The following is a 23,845-nucleotide window of genomic DNA, read 5'->3' as shown; positions in this document are numbered from 1 at the left end:
TCTCAATCCTATCCCTTCATTTTAGTCTAACACTAGCTCTTGTTTCCGTTGTGCTCTGAAAAATTAATTTCCAAGAAAGTATTTATTTTTACAGACAATATTTGCTCCACCAACTGCATCTGCATCTCTTCCAATGTTCAGTAACCCATTGTTCAAAACTTGCACTGTGTCTTACCTTCATTTGCCTAACTCTAATCAAATGTATTTTGATATATTAGATAATGAGTAACAAATATTTACAATAGATTAAATTCACATTTTAGTAGTTTCAAATAGTTTCTAAATGATCCTGGTAATCTTATTAAACATATACCTTCAGATAGACTGCTTGCTATCAAGTGCCATAAGTTACACCCACATGATTCATCCATTAGGAGAGTTGCTCAGTTTAAAAAAAAAAAACAAAAAAACCCAAACAACCAACAAAACACACAACCCTCCCCATATCCCTTCTAATTTTAGCCTCTCCTTAGATAACACAATTTCCTGAAACAAAAAAAAAAAAAAAAAAAGAGGGTCAGACTGCTCACACTCTAGCTCCAAAATGTTATTTGTAAAAGTAGTTGAATGTATGTAGTATCTCATATCCAAATGTAAAGGGATGCTGCAGTGCTCCAGCTTTCTGTTCAGCCAGGGCTGTGGAGGAGGTGAAAGCAACAGGGAATAAGTGACTTCTGGAAAAAAATTGAGGCAGAGAACAGAGCTTACTGTAGGATTCAGCACTCACAACTTTTCTCTAGAAAAAAAAGAGTACGGCAAGCCACTAGAGTATGGGACTGAATGCCAGACATGCACCATCACCCCATGTCCCCCACTGCTATGGCTCCAACTTCCAGGGACAGCCCCCATGCCAAAAGCAATGAGAAAGTCAAGACATTAAACTGGTCATGAGCACGGCAGCATGGAAGGAGAGAAACAGCATCTCATGTGATATATCGGCCATTGGTGCAACCCTCCCTGCAACAGGAAAGAGCTAACAGCCATGACAGCGTGCAGCAGAACATTTTTTTTTTTTTTTTTTAATTGAAAGAAACTTAAGGTAGGTTTGATGCCAGCCCAGATCAGTAAGAAATAGCATCATCTGCCCACCATGTATTTCATTATTACATCCTTCATTGTACAGATCTGAAGGACTGAAGCAAATACTTGTGGGGGAATCATCATTCTGTTAACCTCACCTTCATCTTGGTGCACTGTAAAATGAGTACTGTGTTTCTAGAGCAAATGGTAACCTAATTGCAACTACACCTAGTTGGGAAAAAATAGCTGAAGAGACGTATTAGCTGATGTAAATTATCTTCAGATCACTGTGGTGCAACAACTCTTAGGCTTACTGATGATATAGTAAAAAAAAAACCAAACAAATCCCAGTCAAATCCCTTGAATGGCCACAGCCCAGTTGTTCTCTCCATCACAATCCTGCTTTACAGCCTGTCCACATTTTGGCCTGGGTTTTTCATTCATGTAGGCCACAGCTGGGATTTAGGGACAGGGCGCAAGAAGTAGGGGCTGGAGGAGTGCCCAGGCATGGGCAAGAGACCTTTTTAGAGATTTGTTTAATTCTCCTGTATCTTGCTGGAAACACCAGTAAGCTGTTGAGATCTTTTGGGAAACAGTCGGTTTGATTCTACAGATAGTCCACAAATACTTGAGATTAAAAGGTATGCTACCTAATGTTTGCTGGAAAGCAGATCATTATATGAATACATACACAGCAGATTGAAGAAGCATTTGTAACTTGGGAGATGGTTCAACATATTTGCATCAGGAATGAAAAACACTATGGAGTTGTATTATCCTAGTTTTGTCCTAGTTGAGAGCAGAAACAAAATATGAAAAGGGTTTTTTCCTCCTGCCCAGACGCACAGAACTTGTTCATGAAGCTGCAATGAGCCAGTATTATTCGTACAGCCACAGGCTAACATAAAGCATTTGTAAAGTTTCTGAATTTTTCAGGCAATCCTTTTGGAGGCAACACCCTAAACATTCCCCCAATCATTTAAAAATACGGATTCCACATATTCGCACAGAGGAAGGGTCAAGACCAGGGCACCTCTTTGACTGAAGATCAGACATGAAAATTCAACTAAAGCAATTTTGCTTCTTGTCTGGCAAAACAATTGATTAGTTTCTATAGAATGGAATATTGAATATTTGCTGTGTCATGTAGTGCAACGGACAGAGAAGCACAATGGATATGTTATCCAACTCCAAACTCTTTGTAATAACAGTCAAGTAAATTAAATTACAAGTCTAACTGCTTTAAGACCTAAGTATGCTCATTTAATCAAAATTTATTATGATAGAGTTTGTTTCAGCTAAATTTTCTAGACCTAAATAAAGTCATAGAGGAAAGAACCAAAATCATAATTAGATACGAGCTCAAGATGTAAAGAGCGTAATTAAATAAGAGTTACTTTGGAACATTAGTTATTTATCAGCCAATTGGCCTACTGTACTTCATTAATCTACTTTCCAAATGCACAGTAAGATACAGTTTCCCATTTTACATACTTCAGAAAGAGTCTCCATAAAAAGTAGCCTTGTAAATTTAAGCAAGCAGTTAGTTTTTCTTATATAAGCAATCAAGATTTTATCCTCAGCAGATAGTTACTTCATTACATTGCTTTTTAAGCAAATGGAGTGCAAGAATGATAAATGAGGAAAAAATTGCCAGCTGCATAACCACCATACTTGCACTTTTGTTTAAGAGAAGGGTTCTGTCAAACAGTTACTATGAATAAAAGTATTTTTAACTACCAAGATAGACATGACACTATATTTCAGTAATTAACAAAATAGCATTTCACAAATAGCTTTAAAGAAATAAAACCATTCCATTTATCCAAATTACTTTTAAATCCAACCTGCCTATGACTCATTTCCTTACTCTAATGTCAACTCTAATTCTCAGTTTTAAAAAGGTTATCCACTTTAAAATAATAGCAAAAAGTTCAATACTTGAAGAGTTCTGCTCCCACCTCACTCAACAGCAGCTCCTACTTGGAACTGAAAACAAAAATACTTAATGTTTAGGAATCCACCATAATAAAAAAATGTTATAGATAGGCAGAGATCCATTTTTGATACTCATGATGGGTCTCCTAAATTAGCAGGATAATCCTAATGGAGCAGAGTACCTCCAATATGCAAGATATTCCCAATGACCCACACAGGATAAACATGAAGACAACCAACATCAGGAGATTAAGTGAAAAGGACATGACACAGAAAGGCGTTGTATGCTAAGGTGTGTTAGATTTTTAACTCGCTCTTGGGCTAAGTGCTAAACACAAGCAGAGCCAGCCCTTGCAGCATCCCTGCCAAGCTCAAAGCCTCCAAAGCCCAGGTAACTTTGGGGTGAAGGTACACACCGGGAAGCACTTGCATCGCTCTCACACTGCTCCCGCAGTGAGAGCCACCCAGCCCTCATCCAGCTCAAATGCTTTGGCTCTGTAGAGGTGAAGCCACAGCAGATGGGCAGAAGTCGTCAAGCTTTCCCAAGTAGGCCAGGACACCAAGTCAGAGCTGAGCCCAGCTTCTGCTACATGCCGTTGCAGGCAAAGGGTGACATCGAGGCACGCATGCAGCTTGTCGTTCCTCTTCCATGTGCCCTTGGGCCACCCTCTGGTAGAAAAGCCCTTTCCACATCTGTGGAAATACAGAAAGGGCGAAACCAAAGTACAAGGAGCATGAGTGGCCGGAGTCATTCAAGAAGACTTGCAAGCTATAAAGTGACTGCATTTTTGGTGCTGAAACCTAAGTCCAAGCTGCCTAGTGTTGACATACTATAAAAACGTGCTAAACAGCCAATTTCAACAGATTGTTCATCATGAATTCAGGAGACTATATTTCCTTTTGAAAACTCCAAATAAAAATTGTAAGGGCAGATGTTAACATAGAAGCGAACAGGAGTAAATTAAATATGTGGGCAACGCATGGGGAGATGTTGAGCAATAACAAAACTTGAACAACTTTTTAGTGAAGTAATCTATGCAATAATCTGTGAAGGAAAGTGTTCAAAGCTCCATCAGCTGAAGTACATAGAATGAGGTTTGCAAGAATATAAGGAACCACCTACGTTGGCAGGTGGATAGACAAGATCATCTACTTAACCACCATCACAGAACAACAGGCAAGAGGTAGTATACCTGACAATGGTGACACACCTTAAAACAGAAAGCATACTGAGTAGAACAAAACTGAGACTGTATGTTTCACAAAATCTGCAATTTAGCACCGTGGCACATCCAAATGCTCCCATTTCCTGGCATCTGAATTGCATCCATTAAAAGCGAGAGACTACCTGAGCTGTGGAGAGCAGTGCCATCAGGACTGCTTCCTCATCCTAAGGAGGAGCAGCCAAGAGTGACCTCAGCTTGCCAGAATCACTCTCCTGAATAAGAGGTCAGTGAAAATTGAGGCACAAAGTGTCTCGTTAGAGGGGCTCAACATCTATTAAAGCTCAAAATGAAAACGTGATTAAAAGCAGTCAGTTACCTAGTCAATAACTGGGAGGAATCGCATTCGTTCACTATCTGGACCAGAAGCTAAACAGAGTTGTACAACATTTCATGGTTAGGGTCACAAAACAGCACCACTAGTGCAGAACCTCCCTGAGCTGCAAAACTAGTTTATTTTTCATACAACTGGAAAACACACACGACAATCCCCAAACAACACAATTGAAAAGGTGAAGCCAAATGCTGCATCCTACTCGGCAGAATCTGATTTGTCCTAATTCTGGTTTCAAACTTTTCTCAAATATATGCTGTTGTCCATACAGGACAGTCCATTCATCACACCATCCATTCCTAATAAAAACCACTAGGGCCCTTAAATAATTAAAAACCACCTGATGACTAGATAATTAAAAAACACACCAAGATATTCTACAAGACTGCCTTAATTAAAATGGTACCTATCTACTAGTTGTCATTGTACTGCACAATGATCACAGATTTTTCCTCGGCTTTTCTTATTCTGCTAAAATGTGTTTTACCCTTTTACTCTTCTTTTCCCCAATTTCTAATTACTGGCATTCTAGGAAACATCAGACTTTGTACTTAAGACTGTGTAGATAATGTGTTGGTTTTTTGTTTTGGTTTTTTTTTTTTTTTTTTTTTTTAAGTTAAAATAATAATCATATTACTCTCAACGGAGCATCTTGGACTAACTTTAAATGTGGGAAATCAGCCTACTGAAGGTGCTATAACATTTGTTCCAAAGAAAGCAACTGCTCTTTTCTACTGACAGACAGGGCTGCAAATGAGAACCTGAGGATGCTCTTCAATGGACCTTTAAAAGAATCAAAGATTATCTTCCATAGAGCATCTGTTTAACAGTAAGAGAACTGCTCCTCTAAACATATGTTCCAAAACTGCCTGGAAATCTGGTAAACCAGATTACCCCCCCACACCTTTTCTCCCTGATATTGATTTATAAATGCTATTAGCAAGTCAGGTTACAGTTCCTAGCTGCATATCTGAATAGAGATCAAGCAAACAATACAACAACTGTTGAACTCAAGGCAATTAATCTATTCTATAATAAAACTGGAAAATTTAAAAAATAATACTAACTTTGCTTCAACAGGCTACATAGGGTACATCCCCAGTAGGGACATACATACACTCACAGACAGGGAGGCACTAGCAAACTGTATTTAATCCCTCATCTGATACTCTCCCGGTTGCTCCACAAACATTAATTTACACAACAATCCCATGAGCCAGATAACAATTAGCCTACTTCTGAGAGAGACAGAAAACTGTAAGTGGAGTGTCACAAGATTTACATAAAATCAGTGACAGTCAGGATCAGAGTTCAAACTTCAGTGCTGTGAAGGTTCTGTTTTGTATCTGAAGAGTATTCCACAAAGTGCTTCAGCGTGCTGTCCCGCAAGATTAGGCAGCACTCAATCCCTCCCTATGTTTGAAAATAAGAGGTTAAAATTGAAGAGATTAAGAGTGCCTCATTAAAAAGAGGTGATACAATGAATACAGTGTATTTTCAATATATACACTATTTCATTCTTCTTATTCCTATAAACTACTACTACACGTTTTTATAGCTAGACTGTACTGTACTATAATTTTTTACTCTTGTTCAACACAAAAGGACACAAAATGTACCCATATTTTATACCCTGCACAGAAGATTGGTACCTAAAGCAAAACATACTTGAGGCAATTGTTTAACCTTAATACATTAGTGTTTGATAAACTGAGGCTAGCTACATGGAAATTGTATGATTTATACTACAATACTTCCCCTATTACATTGTCATAGTGTTACTGAATAAAAAAAGGAGCTATTATACAAACCAAAAAATAGTGTTTAAAGTTTAGTGCATCATCAGCTGGAAAGTACACGACAAATAACAAGATAAAATTCTTAGACTGTAAATCACATCGTTTATGAACACAATCTATAGTCAGAACAGCAACCTGAGCCAATAATAGACCCAGCCTTGTGACTGCCTGCCGTATAAACCAGACTGAATAAATACCCCGTTATGAGACTTCGTGGACCTTTATTCACTTGCTTAGCCTTCACCATGTCAGAGCCCTCACTCATCCACAGGAATTGTTTATAGGCTTAGAACCACGACTAGATCCTTCTTTTCTTAATCCCCACCTGTAACGAGTTTTCGACGTTCAACCGCAAGAACAACGGGAAAATGTATTCTTTGATGCAGCTACAAAAAAAAAAAAAAACCCTACTAAGTAACTCTTACTCCCTTTGGAAGGTTCACTATCGAAAGGTCGAGCTTTACATCCCCGTGCAGCGGCAGCCCGTGGCAAAGCGCAGCGGCCGGCCGGCCAGCCGCCCTCGGGCTCCCAGTCTCCGGGGAAACCTCCACGAACCGCAGGAGGTGCGGTGCAAGTTCCCCGCGTTACGCGGCCGGCTCCTGGGGCTGGCTGGAGCGAGGACGCGTCCAAATCTATTCGTTCGGTACAATTAGCGAGTGTGTACGCAGCCGGGCAATTACAGCCAGCCCATTTCACTGATGAAACATGCCTTCCTAAGGGTGCTACCTTTAAAGCTCCCCCCTCTCTTCAACTGAAAAATAATTTCCTATTAACTACGTCCGAAGTGATACTAAGCGAGTAAGTCCGGCCATAACGCACGTTAAAGTCATCCTGCAAGAGCTGCGGACCCGGCCCGGCGGCCGTGCCCCGCCGGTACACCTGCCCGCCCGCCGGGCACACCCGGGCCGCCGCTTCGGCCGGGCCGGCCGGGGCAGGGGCCGCCGCTCCCCCGGGCAGAAACTCCCCGGCGCGGGCGCCGCTCTTTCCCCGGGGGAGGAGCGCGGGCTGCCCCGGGGGGGCCCGGTGCTGCCCCGGGGGGGCCCGGTGCTGCCCCCAGCCCCCCCACCCCGGGCTGGGCGAGCTCAGGTCCCGCCGCTGCTGGTCCCCGCAAAGGCTCTCCGGAGCCCTCGCCAAGGAGCCGCAGCGGGGGGAGGCGAGGCCGCACCGTCCCGCCGGCGGTGCCGCCCCTCCGGCTCCTGCCCACGGGCGCGGGGAGTCCCGCCGCGGCCCCACGCGGGACGGCGCTGCCGCCGGCGAAGGGGGCAGCCGGAGGAGGAGGAGGACGACGAAGCGGCCCGAGCAGCCCAGAGCCTCGCCAGCGGTCCCCCTCACCTTTTCCTCTCCTTGTCAGCTGTCATCGCGGCGGTGCCGGCTCCTGCGCCGCCTCCGGGGCCGGGGCGGGTTCAGCACCTGCCCGTGGGACGCGGGGAGCTCGGCGGGCGGCCGGGCTCGGAAGGGTCGGGGTCCGGGCTCGGCCGGGTCGCTCCCGAGGCGGGCGTACAGTCTCAGGACACTGCCGAGGATTGTACGGCCCGCCCGGGGGGGGGGGGGTGGGGGTGGGAAGGTGGCGGCGCCGGCTGCTGCGGCTGCGGGGCAGGAGCTGTGCGGCTCGGCGCCGCCCGCGGGAAGTTCTCACTTTAAACCTTGGGCCGCCGCCGGCCGCGGGGGCAGGGCCGGCCCCTCCGCCCCGGCCCAGGCCCCGGCCCCGGCCCGGCCCGGCCCCGCCCCCGCGCCCGCCAATGGGGGCCGGCGGGGCGCCGCCGCCGCGCCCCGGCCTCCCCGCCCCCGGCACCGGCACCGGCACCGCCGCGGGGGGCAGCGGGGCCGGGGGCACCCGTCCCTCCGCCACCCTTTCCCCCCCCACACACACTTTTAGTTACCTTTTTTTTTTTTTTCTCACCACTTAGGCGGGTTTTACCCCGGTGCGGGGGGCACCGCGGCACCTGCCCCGAGGCCGCGGAGCAAGTGAGGGGCCGCTCGGGCCGCAGCGTCGCCGGCATCGGGCCCCGCTTAGGAAACGGGGGATGGCCCCTCGGGGCGCCCCATCCAGCCCCAGGCGGGGTGGTGTTAAAAAACAAAACAAAACAAAACAAAAAAACCCCACCAAACCCTTAAAAAATTCCTTAAAAAAATTATAAAAGTACGGCTGGCCCTCCTAGTAACCACGGCGCTAGCTTCGGGAGGACTCAGCAGGGTTCTCCCCGGTGTGCGGGATGCCCTGGCCCCGCGGGACACAGGGCAGCAGCACAGGGTAGAGGGATGAGCAAAGGAGCGGGGACACCACGCTTCAGAGTCCCTGATGGGACTTCCTTCCTCTCCCTCGTTTTTCAGTTTTATTTTCTATATCGTACTGCGTATGTCACCTCACGCACTTTTAAAACTCCTGGTTGGTAACACACAGTGAAGTAAGGCTGTGGCAAGAAGTGCCAAAGCCCAGATCATGCTAGCACCTGCTACGGTTTGCTGCAGTACAGATCAATGTAAATAGCTAAAAAAGAGCCCTCACTTCGGTTTTTATTCATTCTACACCAAAGCAACTAACCTTGCTAGACAAGGGATTAAAAGAATTTTTCTGAGATTGTCTTTCATCACCGTAGAAACTGCAGCCTTATCTTCACGTTTTCTAAGGTTTACCTTACACTTTTGCATCTCAAACCAAAATGTGCAGCACCTTTGCATTGAACTGCACCAGGTTTCCCGTGCTTCTGGAAAATGGAAGTACTGCAGGCAAACTGAGCCAAACTAGATTTCTTTCTTGGTTATTCAAATGTGAGCAATTTCCCTATGTCATTTCATAGGCTGGTTTGTGTACAATGTGTCAGAGGTTTGGGTTTGTGTTTTTTTTTTTTTTTCTTTTATACAATATAAATATTTAAAGAAATATATTTGGGTTTGAATTTGCATATTCTGCTCTCCTGTCTGAAAAGAGCTACACATGCTTACGCAGCAACAGCCTAATTATGTGGTAACAGTTGATGTTTTTTTCTTGTTATACAAAAGAACCTAAACAAAAGAAACCCACAGATATTTAAAACCTAAGTAAACTTAGTCAAACTGAATTTGTGTATGCAGGACTAAATTTAACCTTCTGGGAATAAGAGAATGCAACAGGATCAAAGACCCAAGTCACTCATTTCCTAGATTAAATAGACCTCTTAGTCCTTCATTGATCTCTGCTGATGTCAATGGTCCTTGTTGTATCTTAAAGCACTTCACCTGGATAAACAACTTGCCTTAAAAAATCAGACAAGAAAAGCATTCAAATTGACTAAATCTAAACCACTCAGTAAATTTCACATATTTCACGTCTAGCCCATTGGCCTAGCTCTTGTTGGCTCTGCCTACATGGATGTAGTGCAGTTGATTAACAGTCTAAATCTCCTGCTCACTTGATCAGCAAGGCCTGAGGGTGCTTTGACAACAGGAGGATTTTCATCGCAGCACCACTCAAGAACTTGCGCACTTGTTCTCCTCCGTGGAGGCAGACTGGTGGGCTTCAAACACAGGGCAGTGCCCAGCAAAACCAGAGTCTTGCTGCTGCATCAGGAAGATGAAGCAAGCAAGACCGAGTGACTCTTACAGCTCCCTCACAGCTTCAGTTCCTGGAGTTGTCTATGCTATTATTTCTGACAGTGGAGCTCCCCATCTTGACCCTGAGGAAAACAAACAGCCTGCCTTCTGGAACTTACTTCAGTTGTTAAATCCATCCCTTTCCCGTGACTATCCAGGGAGGGAAAGATCAAATATATGTTTAATAGCAGTCATTCTACTTGACGCATTCTGTGACAGTAAGGGACCACTGGCACCTACAGGGATGCAGGAGGTTTTCTCCTTGATGGAAAACAGTAAAGAAAATCACGTAATTTTATTCTCAAATGCACCTCATCACTGCTTGGTCTCCTTTATGGTCAGTCAACATCTATTAACAGCAGTATCCACCCTAAGGTGGACTTTCACTCAGAAGCTTCAATAGGAGCCACACCATGAACACATTTACTCTACAAACGTGCATTATTTGATCTGCAGGAGGTGATAACTGCCAGGAAATCCAAGCAAAACTTCAAACTGACAGTAAGCACAGTCCGTCCTCTCAATTACTGTCATCTTTATAAGGGCTCTTTCTGTTTTGTATTCCCATGTTAGTCCTTGCATTTTATCTTGAATTTGCTACATTTTACACTTAGTTTAGTAGATATAACTCAGAGAAAAGCTCACAGAAGGGGAAAAAATATTCAGGAAACTTCATGAGCTGACACTAGCAGAGGTTAGCTTCTGTTTTTCCCCAACCCCCCTCACCAATGTTTCCAGCAGAATCAACATAACAGATGGGGCTTCCTTACTCTTGGTGGTCAGAGAAAATACAAGCATGTAGTGAATTATGTCATCCACTCTCTTCTGGAAATTATAGATGACAACCCACATTGCCCCTATGTGAATTGTTCCAGAGATGCTATAGGAACAGGAAGTTTTTGATTTCCTAGAAGCAACCTTCATATGAGGTATTTGAAAAGAGTCATTAGCATCTACTGGAGTTCTTGAAGAACCCTTCAAGCCTACAGGGACCATCTTACCTTAACCCCATTTGAACTAGGCTCTAGGGAAAAAACAAACAGAAGACTTGCAAAAATAAAATGGTGGTGTGTGAGCAATTTTTACAACCCACCCTCAAGTTTAAACTACGTTGAGAAATTCAAAAATCAGCACATGGTAATGACAGGGTCCCTGGTGCTCAGCTCACCCTTCTGGTGTTCCTGAGTAGGAACACCCCATCACCCAAACAAGATGCTGGCAACCTCTTGATTACTGCCATTTATTCTGAAACACACCACTGATTTAGGACCAGTTATGCTACATTGTTTTTTCCTCAGGACAGCTGTATGTTTATAATCAACCATCCAAATCATTGCTTGCACCAGTTTGAATGCACGCAGCTATCAGGAGTGAAACAAAAGCAGTTCTAGTATGCTGTTTTATGTATGCATGCTACTGGCGCCTGTAGTGACTGAAGAGAATTGGTAAAACACGGAAGTTCAACACTGTTCAACAATTAATACTCCAGAGTAGTCAGAAGAAAAGACGGATACTCCATCCCTTGCAAGGGAGGCATTATTATTATTATTAAAATGAAAAGCAGCTATTAAAAATAGATTGTTGAGAGGATAAAGTGATTTAGATTAATATTAATTAATAATCCCTGTTTGGTTTCTTTCTTTTTCTGGCTCCTCAATACTGCAAGAAAGTACGACAGCAAAGAGTTGACACTTGTAATAACAAATAATGGCATTATGGGAAAGGGAAGGGGAGAAAGGAAAATCCTGCCCTTGCAACACAGCTTACCCTTTGAAGGAAAGAGGCAGGATTCTTCACTTACACCAGAGGGAATTACAGACACAGAACATTTATTACACACAATAACAAATGAGAGAGAAAAAGATCAGACTTTGGGTTAATTTGTTAGCAAGGAAAGAGTGGTATTTGTAAGCTAGATAAAACACAGAAGGTCTATGGGGAAAAGTGAGGACTTCTCAGATGGACATCTCAAAAAAAAAAAAAGCCTGAATCATTGTAAAAAAAAAAAAAAAAAAAAGTACTGTTCCTTCCGCAACCATACTCACTTATGCCTTCTTTCATAATTATAGGTGTGTGCATGTGTCTTAGTATAGATGCACCTCCTGCAAAATAAGTAGCTGAGCCCTTTCTCCACAGTAGCACCACCCGCTTGCCAGGACAGGCAACAGCATCTCAGCTAGCACACCTGCGGAGTCTTTAGGATTCCTCTGCCTCTTCGTACAGTTTCATGCTAGAAAGAGAATTCTTATACAAGAACATACATTAAAACACATATTTCTCTTACCCAAGAACTGTTAGAAGTTGTTCTTAATATCTGCGCTCCTCCTGTTACCCTAGGCAGAAAGCAGTACGTGCGCTATAGGCAATACTGGACCAGCCAGTTTAAAATGTAATTTTGAAGGAATACATTAAGATGTCTTTGAGAGCTTCCAAATACTGAGTTCACACCGTCAAGCAAGGCTCACAGATAAGCTCCATCATTTTGAGATATTGATTACCTACAGACACATTCCAGGCCTTACAGCCATCACACTCCCATGAAAAAAAAAAAAAGACATGACGGCCAAAATGTTGGGAATGTACCTGTAAATATAAAAAGGCTTAAAATTACTCAGCTTATCTTTTAGCTTTTTTCAAAATGACATACTGGGGATATCTTATGTCTACCCCAAGGAAAGGTGGTAAAACAGAGAAAGTCTAATTAACATAGCAATGTGTTGCAAAAGAATCAATTTAGAAAGAAAACTGATGATGAATAAATACACAGAAACACTCCTGTCATGATACTGGAAGCTATCATTTTGAAATTTTGGGAAAGCTCACCCAAGAAACCAAGGAGAAAACAGATGCAATCCAGCTTGTTAAATGAAGGCAGCTTTTGTTTCGGGTTTTTCCCTTGACCTTCAATAGCTTATTATTTAGAAATACTATGTTTCACAGTTACTTTTTTTTTTTTTTTTGGCCTGTGTAAAGGCTGAACACATTTGCTAAGCAGGACCCTGATTCATCATCTAGAATGCAAACAACTGCTGGGCAGCCAGGGCAACCACTCAGAAGCTTAAAGACTTAAGGCACATGTGAGACTCCAGCATATTTGAAAAACTACTGCAGAGGAGTAAGCTCAATCATAGAATGATCGATGGTTGGGGTTGGAACGGACCTTAAAGAACATCTAGTTCCAACCCCCCTGCCACGGGCAGGGACACCTCCCACCAGACCAGGTTGCTCAAAGCCCTGTCCAACCTGGCCTTGAGCCCTTCCAGGGAGGGGGCAGCCACAGCTGCTCTGGGAAACCTGTTCCAGTGTCTCACCACCCTCGCAGTAAAGAATTTCTTCCTTATATCTAATCTAAATCTGCCCTCTTTCAGTTTAAACATCAGTTTAACCTAGGAATATAGTCTGTTACTTTATGCTTTTTGGTATATAATGCAATAAAGTCAAATTTAATTAAAATGAAGTATGAAGCAGATATGGTCTTCACTTAATTTTCAGAAATTCTTTCACAGTGTTTCTGAAAGGTAGGCACCATACAGATATAGTATTATTACCTCCTATTATATTTTAACCTATTTCTTTCACCCTCCATATTACCTGCACTAGCTGTCAGTGCTAGTGGTGGGCAGAAGAGGTCTGCAGCCTCTTTGTGCTCCCTGACAGTAGTTCTGAGAAGGAAATACAGACTCAAGATCACCAGAGGATGTTTTACTCAAGGCCAGCAAAAACAACAGTAACATTTTGGAGATGGGAAAGGAAACCGTTCCTCTGGGTGGATTTTAAAAGCCAAATTTTGTAGCGATATTTTTAATGCTTATTACCTCCTGTACCCAAGAAACAGTTATCATCACAGAGGAGGAAGAGGAGCAATATAAACAAAAGCAAAAGCGCTGTGTGCCAGATGAATGTCCAGAGAGATGAGAAGTTATGATTTTAGATTTTTGCAATACTGAAGCTGATACCAATGCCCAGTAGTTAACATTCAGTCATTCAGCAAATATTTATTTAGAGGAAGTATAACATGTCCACTGCAGAACTTTGAGTTTTAAAAAGAGCCAAGAGTGGGGTTTTTTGTTTGTGTTTTTTTTTTTTTTTGTTTGGTTGTTGTTGTTGTTTGTTTGTTTTTTTTTAGTTGTTTTTATTTTAGGAACCTTAATACCAAAGTCAATGCAACTCTTAAATCTTTTGCTCTCTGGCAGTTAGTTCTAGAGGGCTTGCAGGGCACATGGGTGATGCTCAAGCCTATAATGACTGTCTATATAGCAGTGAATTTTCTTCTAACATAATCCCAATGAAAACTCAGGTTGGAATGAAACTGAAGCAATGAGCTCTCTTCTTAATCCTACCACTAAATGCTAATTTAACTCTAATCCAGGCAAATAGATTTGGGCTTTGTTTTTATTCACCAATGACTAATTTACTTTAATGAAGATCTTGAAAAGTGTTTGTTTTAAAAGAGTCATTCTTAAATTACTGATGTTTAACAAAGCCACTGAACCCATTAACCTTGTGGACATTTGCCACCTAAAGAAGGTGACAAATTATTGTAAAACTGCAAAAAAATCCTAAATCCTTCAGGTGCTGCATTACTAAATGCCAAATCGCTGCCAAAAATTACCTTTTCTGGGAGCAGAAAACTGTCATGAAAAGATAAATTCCTTATCACTGCATCCTTATAAAGAATCACACAGTATGGCTGGAGCTCTTGGGCTTCTAGATCTTTTTGTTTTGTCCTAAGTAAAGGCTAGTTTTTAGTGGGTGAGTTTCTTGGTAATTGAAATCCCAGTCCAAAGGTACTGCTGTACAACTCCCAAATGTATCCTGTGTACTCTAAAGCCTTAACCTCCCTGAGGCCGTCATAGATACTCACAGTGGATAACTGTAATCAAGTCTCCCTTAGCTCCATCCAAGTCAGTGATGAAAACATAACTTTCATGAGGATGTAGCCTGGAGCAAGAGCCTAACTCAGGTCTTGGAGACATCTGAAACAGCCTCCACCTACTTAGCACAGCCCCACTGCCCACACAGCTGAGCTACTCATGAGTTGCTGCCTCAACTGCCACGAGACTACAGCAACCCGACTATTTAAAATGCTGCCAAAATTCACCTTTTTCCCCTTAGTCCTGAAATTTGTTCTATTTTGGGGAACCACTCCAAGATCCATTTGGCGTGGGGACTAACATTTGTGTCTCAAGTAGATCTGCTCCTGGAAATATTTATAGGCTCTTAAGTAGAGATAACATGAGATATTGGTAGCAGTACAAGTGATACACGTACAAACAAGGAGTTGGATAGCTATCCCCCCTTTTTCCCCAAAGCCATCTCTGTGCTTTGTGTTTTTCTTCCATATCTATGTGCTGCATGCTTTGTGTAAGGCACCTGTTATCAGTAATAACCCCGTCTGTGCATACTAAGGGACATTCCATTACATTGTAATATATAATTTATGATAATATTTGCCATTTTGCTAAGACAAAAAAGGTAAGAATAAGGGAAAACTGCTACTGTTATATCCCAAGTCATTTATTTTGGTGGAGAAATAGATTTAATTTAATTGCAAGTTGCTTTGGTAAAGGAATGCTTTAACATTCTCCAAACCCTTAACCCTTGGGTTTCAGTAGTCATAAAAAATATAGCAGGAAGGACCATTACAGCTTGCTGCAAATTAGCATCAGTGATGAACCCCAGATAATTTAATCTAGTAGTGAATTTGATCACAACACATAGTTAAAATAAGAACTTGTCATCCCATTCTTGCATACTCAAAATTAATATTAAGCAGCAGCACCACTAACAAGGGTAGGTACTTATATTTCCACAAAGTCAAAGCTGGGGACTACATAAATACTCTTATGTAGTCATTGATTCCAAGTCACTCTTCATTTACATTGCTACAGACAGCTACAGTCAGATTTGAAATACCTGAAAAACCCATTCAGTAACATGGAATCTGAGACACTATTATAGATGTTTTTTCTTCTTTCTTTACCAGCGACAAAGGAACTGGTCCAAACATTGATGTGGTCTTTCAAAAGTCTTTAATTTTAAAAAGCACTAAAAATTCCAAATCCAGCAAGTTTATTAGACCTTTCCACCTACCCCCTGCTTCAGAGCAGTTGCAACAAAAGTGTTTGCTCAAGCTATGGGAGTTGTTGACTTATTGATTTTATGTATGTCCTGTAGACAAGGTAAGTGCAGCAGCCAAAGGAAAGAACAATGTTTCGGACTGTTTTTGTCTTCAGACAGTGAGGCTTTGGGAACGCAGCTAAAACCTCCAATTACATTTTTCAAATAGCTGAGCATGTTAGGCCAGTACGACCCAAAATCTTGGCCAGCCTGACAGGCTCAGCAGGTTTTCTCCCTGAATTGTGTCACCAACTCAGAGACAAGTATAGCAGAGTTCCATACATGCCTTGCATCAGAAGTGAACAACGATGGACACGTGAGCATCGTGCTCAAGTTTTCAAAGACGCAGTTGGAAGTTTTACTGCAAGAGTCCTACAGAACACCCCTGAAAATTTTAAAACTGAAAACAGGACCTCCTGCCTCCTCCCAATTAACATTAAAGGGATCTACATCAATCAGTTTGAGACATTTCCCACCATCAGCACAAGTTTTCATTATACTAAATGATCACTGGTGGAATTTTCATAAGTCCCCACTGACTTTCAGTGAAGCCAGCAGGATTTTGAAATCACAGCATCCATTGTTACCACAACAATTTTGCTCAAAACCAGCTTGGATATCAAAGCTTTTCTTGAAACCTACACATTTCCAAACACTGACTGCACAGAGCTTCATCTGGTTATCCAGATGTATGCTCTATTAAAAGTCTTTCGAGCTGTGTCATGTAATGCATTTGAGCTTCAGAAAAGCACTGGAAAAATCTGCACATACCATGTTGTCAGAAAAATAAAAGTACATTCATAATTTGTTGCGGTGTCCAAAGCAAGGTAACAACTGGGAATCAGTGTCCTACTTAAGTAAACCATGATTTGTCCCGAACACAGTAAATAAGTTTTTAAGTCCTTCATTGACTAGATACTCATGATTCGGCTTAACATGGGGTGCTGGCACATTTCCAGTTACAGGCACATAAATGACTTCATCAGTGTTCTCCAAAAAGCTGAATTAAATCAATGTTCACATTAATAACACTACTATTACTCTATCTAAATATTTTTGTTTACATATTTTATTTAGTTTTTATTTCTCTGTTTATGTTCTGTAGTTTTGTCTCCTAAAAACGTTCCAGAAGAGAAGATGCTTGTGAATGGATACTTTTTGATGGAAATAATAATTTTTGTAGTCTGAGTGCATGCAAATTTAACAGAATTTTATATTCCAATTAAAAGTTAGGTCACATTAAAATTACTGAGTATTTTTTAAAGTGATTTTTACCAGAAAATATGCAATATCCCTACCATGCAACATAAAATAATGAAACCAGAAAGACAAGCCTGGACTATCTATTCTGTATGGCAACTTTTCCAGTAAGACCTGGCAAACAAACAAAAGAATTAATCTCCCAAGAGATGAAGACATAAGCTATTTATATTGAAATTCCTACAATTCTTTAATAAATAACAGAGATTATGAAGTATCAAGATGAAAGTACCTGCACTGGAAGTTGTGCTGCTCATCTCCTGGCATGAAGCAAGTAGTGTTACTGGCAAATATCAGAATAAAGCAGGACTAGCTAGTACAGAGCTCAGAGTTTAGTGCATGTTCTCCTCCCGCACTTATGTGAGATATCTTTCACTTTCTAGCTGAGATTTTTGGTCCATAAACAAACAGGGATGGTTACTTCCTATTAACTTCAAACAGAAAGTGGGCTGTGAAATACTCCTTTTGTGATAAGTAAGCTTCAACCACAAAGAGGAAGAAGATGGAGAAAAAGAAAAAAGAACAAACCATGAAGTACTATTCCTACCAACCAAAATATTCCATGTCCTGTAAATGGGTTTTGGTTTATTTTTCTCTTGGAATTTATATTTCTTGCCCCATAAAAGCTGAGTTAATTTTATTCTTCCTGCTTTAGATATCCATAAAAGTATCCTTCACTAGAGTTAGTTCTGCCATTTTGGGGAGTCTCTAACATGTCTATTCCCAAGTAACAGAGAAGCAAGTGGGATTTTCAGCGGTCTGAGGTTGCACCCAAACTAACAGGAACCAAAGCACTCTTTAGGCATTGTCACAGGACTGCCCCCTTTCAGTGAAACAGAAAGGCTCCCAAATTTTTGTCTGTTATCTGACACTGTCAGTGTTGTTTCCTAACTAGTTTTTGTCCTGCAGGATTGTTCGCTGATGAAATGTTAGCTCCTTACTGTCATTTAAATCCTCACTCTCTCTTCTCCCTCCTACCATCTTCTCTCACAAACCCATTGCAACTCTTTCCCCACTATGTTCTTTATTCTTTTCTCAAACTGACAGTTCACTTCCACTCAAAGTGCTCCATTTAAAAAGACTCATTAAACACAATTGTCATAAATCCATGGATATAAGCCAATAAAACAGTGTATCATGGAGAAGTTTTCTAATATCTTTTAAATAATTCTTGGCAAAATCCATCATGACTCTTGTTAATTGTTCTCATGTTTTACCCTTGCAGTAGAAAACCTACACTAAATGTGAAATGGCCTGACTTTTACTACCTAACACGTTATATGTTTTTCAAAATCAATAAGAATTTTTTTCAACTTCATTCCTTTTTGCCTGAGAGATAGTAATGATCCATATTCCAGTCAGCTTCCATCCTTCTGCTTGACTCTTAAGGCAGGTTTTTTTCTCCCCATTTCCCACTACAAGCAGTTTTCTGCTCTTTTAATTATTCCCAGGTCAATCTCCTGCAATTTCTATATTGGACTAACTGGAAAGCACAATAAAAGCATCTCCTGTGTAAAATACAGGCAGTATCAACAGAACCTATGCTTGCTCTGATATTCTAACGTTCATAGATTTAAGGATCACACCAGCTTTTAGAGTTACAAACATACCAGATACTGAGGGTTAGTCAGTCATCCAGCCAAAGATCATGAAACTCCTGTCAGAGACACTGTGCTCCAGGTTTGCACCTTGCAAATATAGCCTTTGTTTTCACTTTGCTGTGCAACTGCATAGTGAGCAGTGTCCAGCTTACTAAACCTCTCCACTACTTTCCTTCAGGTGCTGCAAGTCTCCGGTGCCTTGTGCCACCTCAGCTTTTGCACAGGCTGAAAATGTTTGTTGGCTAGTTGTTGTTTATTCCAAGGGTGCTGATAAAAGTAATCAGAGTTGAAGAATAAAAAGTAATCAGAGTGAAGAACTAAGATTTGCCGAATCTTTTTAGAAACACTCTCCCTATCACAGTTACATTTTTAGACCTGTCAGTTATGTAGTTTTAATACTCTCAGTTTCTAGTTTTAATACACTCAGTATCTTCTGCTAAATTGAGTCATTCTAGCTTCCAATTTAATCTGTATGACATCAACTGAAATATTTTACAGGAAGCAGAACACATTACTTAAACACTCCTGATTTCTGGAAGTGAAACTTCTGGAAAGATTGTTAGTGGGATGTACTTTACACTACAGCACTATTGTGTGGCACTAGGTTCATCTGTTCATTCTTTATTAGATTTCTTATTCATTGTTCCATTATCTTCCCCAGAATACAACTATAATTCATCTTTCTAAAAATGATGTTACAGTGTTAACTTTTGGGTCAAATTTCTTAATCTTTTCCATGGTTTCAGATAGCTAGAAGAAACTGGTGGAAGAAATAAAAATCAAAAATAAAAATAAAATTTACAATGAAAAATAAAAAAAAGGAAGCTAGACGAATTGTGGAAGAAATTGGTACCCGAGAGACCCATTCACCCATCTCTCTTAAAACTCTCAGATGCAAATCATTTCAGCCTGTCAATATGCAAGTCAATAAACTCATTTTCAGTGTCCTCCTTTGTTATGAGTGATACTGAAACACTTCTGATTTCATACTGTGATTTCTATGTCACTGGATTTCTCTCAAATACAGAGCACAGATATAAAGGCTCAGACTTTTAGCATTACTGCTTATTCTTCTGGTTTTTACATTTAAATGAACTAGTGATGTTTTCTTAATTCATAGTTTTAAATCCATTTCGGCATAGGCTCTACCATTCATAGCTCTACCAATGGCTCTACCATTTTCATTTAATTTTGTTGCAAGTTCTCTGTTGTTAATGACTGATGCAAATCAGGCTATCAGTTTTGCTTGCACAGGCAGCTTCCTTACTGCAGCTGCTTGTAGTAGCTTTTTGAGCACCTACTAACACTTTATTTAAAAAAAGTTTCACCAGAATGAATAAAAACACAAGTGATGACAGAAAATTGTGAATCAGACAACTGATCTGATGCCAAGGAGGCCAAGGTGTTTAACACCATCTTTGCATCAGCATTTGCTAAAAGCCAGCTGTGAGCAAGCTGATGGTACAGTGACACCAGTGACAGGAATTACATATCCTGTAGATTAGAGACAGTAAGAGAAATACCTTATGCTAATGCTCTTATCTTATGTTTGTCACAGAATAGTTAAAGATTGGCCTAAACTGAACTCAGTACCTCAAATGGTTGTCTTTGAGAGCTAACAGGGAATGGCTGCTGTAGCAGAGAACTGGAAGAGGCAAACTCAGTGGCGACTTCTAACAAAAGGGGTGGTGAGTGTAAGAAAAAAGGAGAAGATGTCAAGATTTCCAGACTTAACTTACATTATATGGTAAATAATTAAACTAATCTGCTGTGGAAGGGAACTAAGAGAGTAGCAGCAGTTACTTTGGATCTATCAACAACAAATATTGCCAACCATAATTAATTTTCATCTGAAACACAATTGCAGGCCTTCTAGATAAGAAGTAATGACTGTCACATCTCTCAAATTCATTAGTGCTTTCTGGCAAGCTACAGAATACATTGATGCATCCTTTTATTTTTGGCAGTAATCCACTGAAGACAGAGGAGTTTGTGGGTATATGTTGAATGATAGCATTAGAAAAAGAAAGATAGTTTTAGTAAACCTGGAGAAGTGAGGATTAAAAGGGGGAATTCAGTAAGAAAAATGCAAGTTACTAGGATAGGTGACTGCACAGATATCAGAATGCACTCTGATATCCATGTGGAAGTGCAGCTCATAAAATACATGAAAACTTCTGCCGCACTTCTCAGCTGTGAGGTTGAACCATATCTTTCCTGAAATGCAGCACCTGGAATTGGATAAAGCCAGAGAAAGACCTAGAAGACATCAACAAGAGTGGTCAGAGGTCTTCAGGGTTGACAGTAAAGAAATGCTGACCAATAGCAAACTTCAAATATCAAAAAGCTTCTGCAAAAAAGAAGGTAATCATCAATTGTGGTGAGAAGGACAGAACTGAGGCTGAGACTTCTAGAGCACTAGTCTTATGAGAAGTGTCTGAGAGAACCAGGGTTGTTTAATCTGGAGAAAAGGTGGCTCAGGGGAGACTTTATCACTCTCAACAACTACCTGAGAGGAGGTTGTAGTGAGGTGGGTGTTGGTCTCTTCTCCCAAGTAACAAGCGATAGGACAAGAGCAAATGGCCTCAAGTTGCATCAGGGGAGGTTTAGATTGGACTTTAGGAAACATTTCTTCACCGAAAAGATTATCAAGCACTGGAACAGGCTGCCAGGGAAGTGGTTGAGTCACTATCCCTGGAGGTATTTAAAAGATGTGTAGATGTGCTTAGGGACACGGCTTAGTGGTGGACTTGGCAGTGTCAGATTTATAATTGGACTTGATCTTAAAGGTCTTTTCCAATCTAAATGATTCTATAAAGCTTAAATTACACAGATTTTAGTCAAAACTAACTTCCTTATTAAGAAGAATTAGCTGCAACTGGACATTGGCTTAGATGAACACTTCTCAGAAAAGATGTGCAAGTAGCTGAGGAAGACAGACATACAACTGAAAGATCATCTCCTGAGGTGCCACCTTTGTTCCCCCCACCTCAGCTGGCATGGGAAGGCTGAGATTCAACAGTGTGAAATCAGCAAAAAGTGTATAGGGCACTGCTCACAAACTTGTGCAAATGGAATAGAGTTAAAATGTAATCAACATAAACTATTTATTTTCCACTCCATTAATTTTATGATGAAAGAAGAATTACAGAAACAATATTTTTAAAGATGTATCATCTCTTCTCTCCTCCCGGGTGGTAGGCACCCATTTTCTGGGCTTGAAAACTTTTCCTTTATAAACTGTTACCTTTTCAGGTTGCATGCTTGCAACATGCAACAGTCAAACTAGTCTTCCATAGTAACTTGGTATTGTTTTTATTGTGCTGCGTACACCAGATAAAACATTTTCCAGACCCTTAAACACCAGTGATCTGCTGTATACAGCAGACACAAACTGGTACCACATCCCACTCTTTTTCTTACATAAAAGGTGATCAGTACACATAAGTTTCAGTATCAATAGTAATTCCGCAGTAAGAAGTGTTCACACTAAGAATGTACTCAGCCACTGAAGGAGTAACAACTTAATTAGCTATGTAGCAAAAATATTTGGGAAGAAACATCTCAATAGTTAAGTCATTTTTTATGCTTTCTAAAAGATTTTATGACATTCACATGCAGTAACAGAGCTTAGTTTAGGTGAGTCAGGAAGTCCTTTCAATCTATGTCCCTGCAAAGTCAAGAATATTGAAATGGTTTACTTCGAGCATTAATCTCATTACTATTGATAAATCACTTTTAAAGCAAAACTCACGTGAAAATCTCAACTTTCAGTAATAAAAGGCTTATAAACCTCAAAGTTTCAGGGGAAAACTTACAAAGATGACACAATCGATATCTCAGGAATCAGAAAATAAACAGTGAAAAGAAAAGGGAAAAAAAAGACCAAGCAGTAGCAAAATAAGAAACAAGAAGAGATCCCTAATACACTGTAAGGCAATTGAATCAATTATTATGGACCTAGACACGTACTTTTCCAATACAACTAGCAACAACCGTCCACCTTGTTTTTTCTGAAATGATGTAAATATATTGAAGGAAGCCTTTTTCCCTTATTATTCTCCAAGCAGAAATTTATAGAGAGAATATATATGCGACCGTACTGAGCAATCTGGTTATGTGTGTGCTGGAGAGGGCAAGCAGGCAAATTTCAACATGACAGATACACATGCACACTCAAACTTTCTGAAGTAATTCAGTAATTCACAAGGAGGCCAACAGAAGTGTACGGGCATGATTTCTCAATTTTCCTCAGATGCTACAACACGGTAGTTACAAAACCAGTCATAAACACTTATTGTTACTGTTCAGAACTATCTTTTAGCAGTGGTGGACAATGCTAGAAATAACTTCAAGGTTAGGTTATCTTGTGCAGTTATGACAACCCATGAATAAGCGAGTAGAAATTGCCTGGTTAGCTTCATCAGGGGTGTCAGTCAGATGCCTGCCTACTTTATTGCTTATTCTTCCTTAGAATTCAATAATGAAAAACAGGTTTCTAAGGAAAGTTGCATGTGTCAATGGACTGCTGTACTTGGGCATAATGTTAATACCACTGAAGGGACTTTGCCTCCTGGTGAGAGAATATCAGCCTTTGAGACTTCAGAACTGGTTTCGGAGTGCCTTTGCCACAAACCTCCCAATGATGAAGTTCTACCTACGACTAAATCCCATCACCATCCACCGCAGAGGGTAGCAGCCGGGATGATACACATCTCTATATTACTATGATGTGCCATGTTCTGGTTTCCAGTCAGGCTTTCTATTATTTCTTTTCTTTTAAAACCCAGCTATTTTTTGGCTTTATATTATTACTGTCTCAATAATAAATATTTATATGGTTAAATATAAAAGATTTGAAATCTGGGAAGTAAAAATTCCATAACATTTTGCCAAAAAGAGCAACGTTAAATCTAGTGTAAATAATTGCAGACACAGACTCCACCTGGTCCTGGATGCAGAAGGAGCAGAGCCAGCGGA

At 40.9% G+C, this 23,845-nt stretch overlaps 1 protein-coding gene across 4 annotated transcripts in view; it reads right to left on the bottom strand.

Annotated features, from left to right (window-relative positions):
* The window catches only part of EPAS1 (endothelial PAS domain protein 1), a 79,227-nt gene extending 71,260 nt beyond the window's left edge, over positions 1-7,967 (bottom strand). Inside the window, exons 1-2 of one of the 4 annotated variants that reach the window (XM_042789315.1) lie at positions 7,647-7,967; positions 6,640-6,700 (exon numbers count right to left, since the gene is read on the bottom strand). In XM_042789315.1, coding sequence (XP_042645249.1) covers positions 6,640-6,700; positions 7,647-7,672 — 87 coding nt within the window. In that variant the 5' untranslated portion in view covers positions 7,673-7,967. Of the gene's footprint in view, positions 1-6,639; positions 6,701-7,646 lie in introns of those variants that run through there. The other 3 variants (XM_042789313.1, XM_042789314.1, XM_042789316.1) reach the window with 3 other exon arrangements.
* Between the last annotated feature and the right edge of the window lie 15,878 nt (positions 7,968-23,845).

This window comes from Tyto alba, unplaced genomic scaffold (genome assembly GCF_018691265.1).
Source record: "Tyto alba isolate M040663 unplaced genomic scaffold, T.alba_DEE_v4.0 Super-Scaffold_16, whole genome shotgun sequence".
Lineage (NCBI taxonomy): Eukaryota > Metazoa > Chordata > Aves > Strigiformes > Tytonidae > Tyto > Tyto alba.
This window is presented reverse-complemented; position numbering and strand designations above follow the sequence as displayed.